The 11784-nt window shown below is 42.3% G+C and overlaps 1 protein-coding gene across 5 annotated transcripts in view; it reads left to right on the top strand.

The window, feature by feature from the left end:
* The first annotated feature begins 2872 nt into the window (after positions 1 to 2872).
* Positions 2873 to 11784, top strand: part of LOC124049001 (ankyrin-1-like) — an 82989-nt gene continuing 74077 nt past the window's right edge. For all 5 annotated transcript variants that reach the window (XM_046370265.1, XM_046370262.1, XM_046370263.1 and 2 more), the window contains exon 1: positions 2873 to 3137. In XM_046370265.1, coding sequence (XP_046226221.1) covers positions 3012 to 3137 — 126 coding nt within the window. In that variant the 5' untranslated portion in view covers positions 2873 to 3011. The remainder of the gene's footprint in view (positions 3138 to 11784) is intronic.

The raw sequence follows: 11784 nt of genomic DNA, 5'->3' as shown, positions 1-11784 counted from the left end.
GGGGGTCGCCAAAATAGAAAGAGAAACGCAACACTTATTTTCCAATCACTCATATTGATATCACATTCAAATAAATTGCGCGAGGGGGAGATAAAGTCCTGTTAAAACTAACACCGATCTACAACTACATGGAATCTGGTAATAATGTGTAGGCTACAGCTAGCTACATTTTGAAGTGTTGCATTGTGGGTTGCCAACATGGTAAGTAGACATGCCTAGCAACACTTTTTTTAACACCATCATCAATATCAATATTCAATATTATATATAATATATATATATAATATTATTATCAATATTATTTTTCTAACTTTACCTAGGCAAGTCAGTTAAGAACAAATTCTTATTTTCAATGACAGCCTAGGAACAGTTGTGTTAACTGCCTTGTTCAGGGGCAGAACAACAGATTTGTACCTTGTCAGCTCAGGGATTTGAACTTATTCTTATTCTGCACCGCAAAATCGGTTTTAGAGGTCTTGGATAAATCATTTACATCTCTTAGCCAATTAATAATTCATCCCGATTAACGTGAACTCGCTCAAACCAGATACCTTGAGACGGTCCACGTGACAATGGCTTGGTCAAAAAGTATAGTTCTGCTTAACTTAACCTTTATGGTTGCTAGTCCACCGCTCTAACCACTAGGCTACCCTGCCACCCTATTTGTACCCTATATCATGATATCATGCTGAAATCAATAGAACAGGTCCAAATGTTTGGACTGTAGCGTTGTTGGTTAGATGAGGACTTATAGAAGGCTTTTGAGGTGTGAGTACAGGTTCAGTAGTCTTATTGTTGTAAATTGAAATGCATTATGTCCTTATTAAAACATATTTTTATATGATATCATTCACCAACATTTCAGTAGGTGGCAGTATTAAACATATTTTAGTATTCCAGACTATTTGCAAGTATAACATATATTCTCATAGTGTATTGACATTTTTGACACATGGGGAAATATACTGCCTAGCCTACATTGATGTGCCTACTATGCCATTTCCCATGTGACATTCTATTCCTGGGGCTATTGAACCATATTTTGGAGTGTTTATTGCCTCCAGTTGATTGGGGACCATTACCATCAGTCAAAATAAAGTCCAAAGCTGTCAATCACACTAAAGGCATTTCCCTCCCTGCTTGGTGTCAGTAGTGGTAGGTGGAGTTTGTACCCTAGTGAATGACACATGAAGAAGTGATGAATGGAAAGATCCCAAATCAATGCAGGTTTTATTGACATACTGTACACACACACACACACACACACACACACACACACACACACACACACACACACACACACACACACACACACACACACACACACACACACACACACACACACACACACACACACACACACACACACACACACACACACACACACACACACACACACACACACACACACACACACAGACAATAAATAAATTGCTTGATCACCAGGGAGACATCCCCTATTCATCTATGAGTCCTTAATGGGAAACACTTTTAAATAAAAATGCTTGGCTGAGGAATGCACAGTTTAATATATTTGAATATGTGTTCCCTATGCTCAGTATTGATTTAATGCTTAAGGCTAACTGGAATGAGCAAAGCAATTCAGTTGCATTCTCAAGCCAGACAGTTGAATGCAGGTGTGCTGATATATTGGCTCATGGCAACCGTAAATAAATATGACTAATGTGTTTCCGGTCAAGTGGCTGCTGTCTTAAGACTATGCAGTGAGTGAGACCCCCACCATGATGTCAGTGTAATTCCTTTGTTTCTATGTCTCCGGCGTTGAGAAGGATCCCAAATATAGCGCTGAGATTACATTTAGTGTGACTGGAATATAAATAAATGGAGCGACTAGAATATGCCTTTTACTTCATGTTTGCCCTTGCTCTCTTTCCCTCGATCAATGCTTGTGTGAGGTCCTTATTAGTTCTGGAATGATTCATTATTTGTTCTACAGTGAAAAGAAGAGGGAGAAGACAGGGCGGCAACATGCATGCAATCTTTATGAAACACACATGTTTTTGATGTTTATTCCTTGTCTGTTGCTGACTGTAAAACATAACAGAACCTGATCAGCTAGGGTGAACACATCGCCATCTTACTGCTTGTGTACTTCTCCATGTCAATAAATCACACAGAGAAATACATACCAACAATTGTCTATGCATTTAGAACAGAGCAAGAAAAGGCTGTATATTTAATGGTGTGGTATATAGCCAATATGCCATTGCTAGGGCTGTTCTTAAGCACGACGCATCTCGGAGTGCCTGGACACAGCCCTTAGCGGTGGTATATTGGCCATATACCACAAACCCTGAGGTGCCTTATTGCTATTATAAACTAGTGATCAACGTAATTAGAGCAGTAAAAATACATTATTTGTCATACCCGTGGTATATGACCTGATATACCACGGCAGTCAGCCAATCAGCATTCAGGGCTCGAACCACCCAGTTTATATACTTGATTGAAGAATAACAACATTTCTGCTATACTGCAGGATTGCTGTCCTTCTCCTTTGAGGGAATCGTGGAACCGTGGAAGAGGCAAGAAGAGACAAAAATTATTTGAAGGAATCTGCAGTTCGTGTGCCCTTACAATTGTATTTTACACACACAGTTCTCAGCAGCTTGGTCAGTGAAGTAGAGGACAGTAGAGGAGGAGGATAGAGAGAAGCAGAGGAGGACATACCAGAGGGAGAAAGAGAGAGGGAGCTCTGCAGCAGGATCCCCACCGTGTAGAGCACAGGACTGCGTGACTGGTCTGTGCTGGGTGAGGGGGAGGGGAGGCATATCAGTGCAACACAGCCTTACTGGATGAGTAGCAGCAGTAACACTAGCAGCATCTCATTTGTGGCTGGTGGGGGCTCGGTCTCACACACACAGGCGCTCCCAGCGCCACCGTCACACACACGCAGTGGCAGCCACAGCCGTCGTTAGAGCCTGGGCTGGGGCAGGGACGGGGACCGCTACTGTGACGACTGGAGCTACGGCGATAGCAGCTGCTGCACCATGGCACAAGCCGCCAAGCAGCTACGCAAGAACAAGGACCTAGCGGAGCTCGCAGCTCAGGAGCTGAAGGATAAGGAGGAGGAGAAGAACAAGAAGAGGAATCGATCGAGGGACCGAAGACGCAAGGTATGGTTGACTGAGGATAGTGTCAATTTCTCTCTGCCTCTCTCTTTTGTTAATTTCCTCCTTTTCTCAACCTGTCTCCCTCCCTCCATTGTACAGGACGGGTTACACTTAACACTTAACAATATAATTACACACACAGTCACGCGCACACACGCGCGCCATGTGTTAACCAGTCATGCACAGATGCTCATGCACAGGTTGTGTTTGTTCAGTCAGACATGCCCTGCCCGCGTGTCCCCAGGAGGGTGTTATGCTCTTTTACTCTGGTCTTTTCCCCATATGTCATTTCTCTTGGAGGGTTGAGTCACAGAGGGTCGGGGGCAGGGATCCTCTCTGTCTCCCTCCACTCTTCCCCTCTCCTAATCTCCTAGCTGAGTCGTCATGTCCTGCTGGCTGGGTTTAATGTGGCTTTCAGGTTCTATTGATTTCCCCTCCTGTGGACCTGCTGTAGTATGTGTAGTAGTCACTTTCCTAGATTAGTATGTGAAAGAGACTGTTCATCCATCCTCGGCTGAGAGGGAAAGAGTGATCTCTTCCCTCCTTTCCCTATTTGCTAAGTTTATTATTTGTCTATTATTCTCTTTGAAGAACTCTTTAAAGAACAGCCTGTTTTAATGTAAACCTCCCAGCTCTACCTGGAAGATTAAGGGTTAAAAGGATTTTCTCCAATAGGGTGCACTGCAGCTGCCTCTATCTCTTGATTCAGTGTTCTGTGCTGTGGGCTACAGTGATATATCTCCACCTGCTCCTTAAATGATCATGGCTCATTTGCCCATTACCTGGGTAATGATGGTGACATGATACCTCATTGTTGATGTCTTGTGTGTGTATTCTCATCACTATAAGACAACATGAGGTTGGTGTGTAGAGTGGTGGGATCTTGGAGAAGTCTGAGGATGGTGGGAGAAAGGGAGAGAACAGAGTGATATAGATGGAATAGCAGAGAGAGAGAGAGAGAGAGAGAGAGAGAGAGAGAGAGAGAGAGTGAGAGAGAGAGTGAGAGAGAGAGAGAGAGAGAGAGAGAGAGAGAGAGAGAGAGAGAGAGAGAGAGAGAGAGAGAGAGAGAGAGAGAGAGAGAGGCCGTAGCTCCACGTGACGGTTGTTCATACCATGGCAAACAGTCTCAGCAATGTTAGGGGCATCTTACAGGGAGGATATCCTGTTCAGAACATCTGTCACAGGCCAGCTTTTATCTCTGACCTCCACATCAACACCATCCAAATGAGAGACGGCGAAAGAGAGGGAGGAGAGAAGGAGAGGATACCTCTGCAATACCAATTAATACCAATTGTTGGCTGCAATCATTTCAATACAACACACACATTTGAAAACATTGCTTGCTGTATGCCAAGGTTGGCATTGGAATAAGGGTGAGACAGCGGCATAATGAATTAATGACCCTTCCATAAAGTGATGATCTACCCTGTCAGTATGTGTAAAAAGAAAGGTGTCTACACTACAATATCTTCATGCATACAGTACATTTAAAAAATATTCAGACCCCTTGACTTTTTCCAAAATTGGTTACGTTACAGCCTTATTCTAAAAAAACGCCTCATCAGTTTATACACAATACCCCATAATGACAAAGCAAAAACGATTACAGCGATTACAGCCTCAAGTTGTCTTGGGTATGACGCTACAAGCTTGGCACACATGTATTTGGGGAGTTTCTCTCATTCTGCACTGCAGATCTTCTCAAGCTCTGTCAGGTTGGATGGGGAGCGTCGCAGAACAGCTATTTTCAGGTCTCCACAGATGTTCGGTCGGGTTCAAGTCCAGGCTCTGACTGAGCCACTCAAGGACATTCAGAGACTTGTCCAGAAGCCACTCCGGCGTTGTCTTGGCTGTGTGCTTAAGGTCGTTGTATTGTTGAAAGGTAAACCTTCACCCCAGTCTGAGGTCCTGAGTGCTCTGGAGCAAGTTTTCATCAAGGATCTCTCTGTACTTTGCTCCGTTCACCTTTCCCTCGATCCTAACTAGTCTCCCAGTCCCTGCCCCTGAAAAAACATCCCGATGCATGATTCTGCCACCACATTCCTTCACCGTAGGGATGGTGTCAGGTTTCCTCCAGACGTGACGCTTGGCACTCAGGTCAAAGAGTTCAATCTTGGTTTCATCAGACCAGAGAATCTTGTTTCCTATGGTCTGAGAGTCCTTTAGGTGGCTTTTGTAAAACTCCAAGCAGGCTGTTCCTTTTACTGAGGATTAGCTTCCATCTGACCTGACCTGATTGGTGGAGTGCTGCAGAGATGGTTGTCCTAATGGAAGGTTCTCCCATCTCCACAGAGGAACTCTAGACCTCTGTCAGAGTGACCATTGGGTTCTTGGTCACCTCCATAACCGTTGTCCTTCTCCCCCAATTGCTCAGTTTGGCCGAACGGCTAGCTGTAGGAAGAGTCTTGGTGGTTCCAAACGTCTTCCATTTAAGAATTATGGAGGCCACTGTGTTCTTGGGGACCTTCAATGCTGCAGCAATGTTTGGTACGCTTCCCCAGATCTGTGCTTCAACACAATCCTGTCTCGGAGCTCTACGGGACAGACAGTTCCGTTGACCTCATGACTTGGTTTTTGCTCTGACATGCACTGTCAACTGTGGGACCTTATACAGACAGTTGTGTGCCTTTCCAAATAATGTTCATTCAATTGAATTTACAACAGGTGGACTCCAATCAAGTTGTAGAAACATCTCAAGGATGATCAATGGAAACAGGATGCACCTGAGCTCAACTTCGAGTCTCATAGCAAAAGGTCTGAATACTTGTGTAAATAATGTATTTCTGTTTTTTATTTTTAACCTCTTGCTCCTATCTGACACGCAGGCGTCCCATCTAGACATCTGGAAATGCAAATGCGCTACGCTAAATGCTAATAGTACTAGTTAAAACTCAAACGTTCATTAAAATACACATGCAGGGTATTGAATTAAAGCTACACTCGTTGTGAATCCAGGCAACAAGTCAGATTTTTAAAATGCTTTTCGGCGAAAGCATGAGAAGCTATTATCTGATAGCATGTAACATCCCAAAAGACACGCAGGGGACGTAAACAAAATAATTAGCATAGTCGTCGCTACGCAAACCGCACAAATAAAATATAAAACATTCATTACCTTACCTTATGATGTCCCATAATCACTATTGGGTCTTTTTTCGATTATATCGGTCCATATATAGCCTAGATATCGATCTATGAAGACTGTGTGATAAACGGACAAAAATAGCGTCTTATAACGTAACGTCATTTTTTTAAATTAAAAAAGTCGACGATAAACTTTCACAAAACACTTCGAAATACTTTTGTAATGCAACTTTAGGTATTAGTACACGTTAATAAGCGACCAAGTTGATCACGAGGCGATGTATATTCTTTAGCTGTCCGTCTGGAAATAATGTCCGGGTAAATCTCAACCAAAATATCCGGTCGGATACTTGAACAAATGGCTTGTCTCTTCTTCGTTTGACCAAGAAACAAAGCCTAGGCAAATGACAAGACTGTTGACATCTTGTGGAAGCTGTAGGTATTGCAACCTCAGCCCCATTTATTGTGGTTCGCCTTTATCAATGGGTTGAAGTGGCGGATGGATATATATTTCCATTTTCAGTGATCAGATTTTCCTGCGCTTTTCGATGAAACGCACGTTCTGTTATAGTCACAGCCGTGATTTAACCAGTTTTATAAACGTCTGAGTGTTTTCTATCCACACATACTAATCATATGCATATACTATATTCCTGGCATGAGCAGCAGGGCGTTGAAATGTTGCGAGATTTTTAACAGAATGTTCGAAAAAGTAGGGGGTAGGAGTAACAGGTTAATACATTTGCAAACATTTCTAAAAACCTGTTTATGCCTTGTCATTATGGGGTATTGGGTGTAGATTGATGAGGGGAAAAAATACTTAATACATTTTAAAATAAGGCTGTAACGTAACAAAATGCGGAAAAAGTCAAGGGGTCTGAATAGTTTCCGAATGCATCTTCTCAATCATCACAATTTACAGATCAGTTGGGGTTTTAGGTTGGCTGAGAAAAGTGGAGAAAGTATTATTAAATATAGGAAATATAGGGATTCTGTAGAATGTTTTGTGTGTTTTCATTGCAATGCATTGGGCTGTAGTACATTTTCCTATTTCTACAGGGTGTAGACTTAATACAATACTAGACTCAAGACCTGCTAATGCGTTGTGTGTGTGAGCGCGTGTCCGTTTGTATGTGCAATCGCGCGCGTGTGTGTGTGTGAGATGATATGGCTTCAGGGTACCTCATTCCTCTTTTATATAACCTCCGGGATGCAGTCCTCTAATGATAAAACCATTACAGTGTGACCTCAAGAGGCATTCACTCTTTCTAGAATTGCTTTGGCCTTGAGGATGATCTCTTCCTTCATAGGTGGAGGCACAGAGATTACTAAAAATGACAAAATAAATGTTTCAATGACCAGGGATGTGCACTGTCTTAGACCTTGGAATTCCAAGCTGTTAACATTTTGCATTAACATTTTTAGAAGCCTTGCTGAAACTGCTACGTGCTGCTTGCATAATGACTGTGCTATATCTGTGTGTGCCAATTGACCCTTCGCTAAGCCCTGCCTCAACCAATCACAGCGCTCCGATGGATTGCAACTGTCATCAAGTCTGACAACTCGGACAGGCTTGCTCACCTTTCAAACCCTTAGAAGCCAAGAAGGGCTATGGCAAAAACTGAGAGTTTTCAAAAATAAATACTTTAAATTAGGGATGCACGTTATATTGGTAAGCATATCGGAATCGGACGATATTAGCTAAAAATGGCAACATCAGCATCGGCCCGATGTCTAGTTTAACGCCGATGTGCAAAACCGATGTCGAAGCTGACGTGCATACCTATATAACGTAAGTAGATGACGTGCATACCTATATAACGTAGGTAGATGACGTGCATACCTATATAACGTAGGTAGATGACGTGCATACCTATATAACGTAGGTAGATGACGTGCATACCTATATAACGTAGGTAGATGATGTGCATACCTATATAACGTAGGCAGATGACGTGTATACCTATATAACGTAGGTAGATGATGTGCATACCTATATAACGTAGGTAGATGATGTGTATACCTATATAACGTAGGTAGATGTCGTGCATACCTATATAATGTAGGTAGATGATGTGCATACCTATATAACGTAGGTAGATGATGAGCATACCTATATAACGTAGGTAGATGACGTGCATACCTATATAACGTAGGTAGATGACGTGCATACCTATATAACGTAGGTAGATGACGTGCATACCTATATAACGTAGGTAGATGACGTGCATACCTATATAACGTAGGTAGATGACGTGCATACCTATATAACGTAGGTAGATGACTTAATGACGCCATGGAAAATACAGCGCTACTCAGAACAAAAGAAGAAAAATACTAAGTGCCAACGTCCAACAACTAAACGAGTTCAAGTTGAGCAGTCATTTGAAAGAGTAAGAACATTTCAGCGAGACAACTCAAAGGCGTAATCCATTAATGCCAAGATAATGGAATTCATTGCCCTTGACAATCAACCGTTCTCTGTCGTGGATGATGTTCACTTTCGCCGACTGGTCGAGCACCTCGATCCCTGGTACATACTACCAAGTAGGCACTATTTTTTAGATGTTGCCCTACCGGAGTTACACAGTTTTGTTGAAACGCACATCCATGAGCTACGTACTATAGGCATCACTGCCATTAGCTTCACGACTGACATTTGGACCAGCGATATCAGCACCATGAGCATGCTGAGTCTGAATTTCGTACTGAGGAAAGCTGTATTGCTTGCTCAAGAATGTGCTGGTTCTCATACCGCTGCTGCCATTTCAATGGAATTTGAGAACCTGTTTGAAACTTGGAAACATGAACACACTAGCTAGCTCCATTCGAACATCTGACTCGAGAAATAAGCTCATCAACTGAGTCTGCAGCAGACATGATACCCTCTGTCATGGCATTGAAATGCCTGCTCAACAAAACTGCCGACACAGACCGTGGGGTTAAAACTTAAAGTACTCTACTAGAGGCTGTGAACAAGCGATTTGGTGGCATTCTATCTGACCCGCATTACTGTGTCGCCACCATGCTCGATGCTAGGTACAAGGATCGCTACTTCAATCCAGACAAGAAAAAGGATTTACGTGAAATGTTACAGACACAGCTGGACAAGATGGAAACGGACACAGTGACAGTGCGCACCGAGGAAGAGAGGCCACGGACAGACAGAGCTGAAACTTCACTGCTTCACATGTATGATGAAATCCTGGTTGAGATTGAACAAATGAACAACGAAACATCACAGCAAGTAAGTGAAAGAAAAGATTTTGATTATGTTTTACTGGTAATTGGGACATACGTAAATGCCAACAAAACAACTTTTTGGTCAGTGCGTGTGTGTGTTTCAACTATTTAACTGTACTAGAATTCTTTACAGGTCACACGTCTTTTTATATCGGTTATCGGTCTAATTTCTTTTGGCAAGGAATATATTGGATATCGGTATCGGCCAAAAATACCATATCGGTGTATCCCTAGTTTAAATGACTAAATAATTCAACAGTGCGCTAGGGGTACTTGCAACTATGAAACATGAAACAGAGCCTGTTGAAGTGTTTTTTGAATTAGGAAATGATACTGTTTTCATTGTTTGCTAGTTAGCTGGTTATTTAGCTCTCATTGAAAACGTTGCTAACACTAGCTAGCCATAGTGAATATAACTTGTATTCTCCAGGTGTATGTTAGCTAGCTAAATTGGCTTTATTAGGAATATAATTGTCATCTGTGTTCGACATCAGCAAACGATTTGAGAGCACTTGTTCGCTCCAAAAGTGGTCCAGGTTCCCAGGAAGCAATTGTAATGACAGTTCACCACAACATACCCTAAACAACAATTAAAAGGGAACAGTTTGGAGATTATGGAGAAATGATTAGACTAAAGGTGAGGAGACAACAGTTTACCTGACAAGACTGAATCCAAACACTACACTGTTGATTTCATGTGCATTTTACATTTACTGTGCTTTTCGCTGCATTTGTTGATAAGGAAATCTGAAAATACTCTGGATACATTCAGTAACATGATGAGAAAATTCTTGGAATATTTGGGGTAGGTGTAACATAAGACAAATAATGAAAAGGATTTAAGAGGTTTACTGTTTTTTCCAAGTGGCCACACACCTACACAGTTTCTGATGAATTAAAATGCATTTTTGACTCAAAGAAGAGTCTTCAAATAAATATAAGGTGTTTTTTTTATCTCTCCTAGCTGTGCCATTGAGGAACTAGAGCAAGCACATTTGTGGTTGTTGGAACACAGCCCTGCATCCCCGCCTTTACACAATTATTGCTGTTGTTTATGCAATCCAAAAACGTTCCATTATATATCACAATCTGGGTCAGGTGGGCATAATTTGAAAGCTTGTTCTATTGCCAACATGACTAGCTAAACAGTGTTAGGCTTTCATTAGGTAATTCAGAGTAGCAGATCTTTATTTTGGTGCATTATTGGTGCGTTATTTTGGTGCGTATATAATGTCATGAGTGCATTCAAATATATGGTCTGCGGCAAATTTTCACAATACAATAAACATGGGAACATTCTGTTCAGGACAACCCAGGTTATAATGCCATGTCTTATTGTAACTGTACATCAAACATAGTGATCGTACACCAAGTGTACAAAACATTAGGAACAACTTCCTAATATTGAGTTGCACCCCCTTTTGACCTCAGAACAGCCCAATTTATGTCTCAATTGCTTTAAAATCCTTCTTTAACCTGTCTCCTACCATTCAGCTACACTTATTTGAAGTGGATAAATCATCTTAAATGTAAAGTTCCCATATTTGTGGACCCTATCCGGGTTAGGGGAGGGTTTGGCCGGCAGAGATGTTCTTGTCCCACCGCGCACTAGCGACTCCTGTGGCGGGTTGGGCGCAGTGCACGCTGACACGGTCACCAGGTGTACGATGTTTCCCCCGGCACATTGGTGCTACTGGGTTTAGCGGGCATTGTGTCAAGAAGCAGTGCGTCTTGGCTGGGTTGTGTTTCGGTGTTACCTTCGCCTCTTCCGAGTCCGTACGGGAGTTGCAGCGATGGGACAAGACTGTAACAACCAATTGGATACCACAATATTTAATAAAAAATGTAAATAAAATAACAATTGTGCAAAAAATTTGTGAGAAATACATTTTATCTGAGTATGGAAGATTTCTGGGATCTTGTCGCGCGCGGTTCTCAGAATGGATCTCAGTCGAAACCCATCCATATCTGTGAGGCGGAGACCCTGAGCTCTGCCATCATGTATAGCATCTTACTGTGCAGCCATTGTGTTCTAATTTAGGCACTTCTCAGTGTCCAAATCTGCCGTTTTCATCCCATATATGGGTATGAGTGTAAAGGTCTACCCTAGCCCAGTCGCCCGGAACTGCACAGACCATGGTGTATATTGTGTGTAAGAATTCTGCCCTATATTCAGTCTTCCTGCTAAGCTGATATATGAAAAGAACAGCAATGTATGGGCCTGAGCATGTTTACGTGTGTGTGGGGCGCAAACAGAAGTGTCCCAGATTCCGAGGGACCTGTGTGTGTGTGTGTGTGTGTGTGTGTGTGTGTGTGTGTGTGT

Source organism: Oncorhynchus gorbuscha, linkage group LG11 (genome assembly GCF_021184085.1).
Source record: "Oncorhynchus gorbuscha isolate QuinsamMale2020 ecotype Even-year linkage group LG11, OgorEven_v1.0, whole genome shotgun sequence".
NCBI lineage: Eukaryota > Metazoa > Chordata > Actinopteri > Salmoniformes > Salmonidae > Oncorhynchus > Oncorhynchus gorbuscha.
Note: the sequence above shows the minus strand (reverse complement) of the source record. Positions and strands in the feature narration are given on the sequence as shown.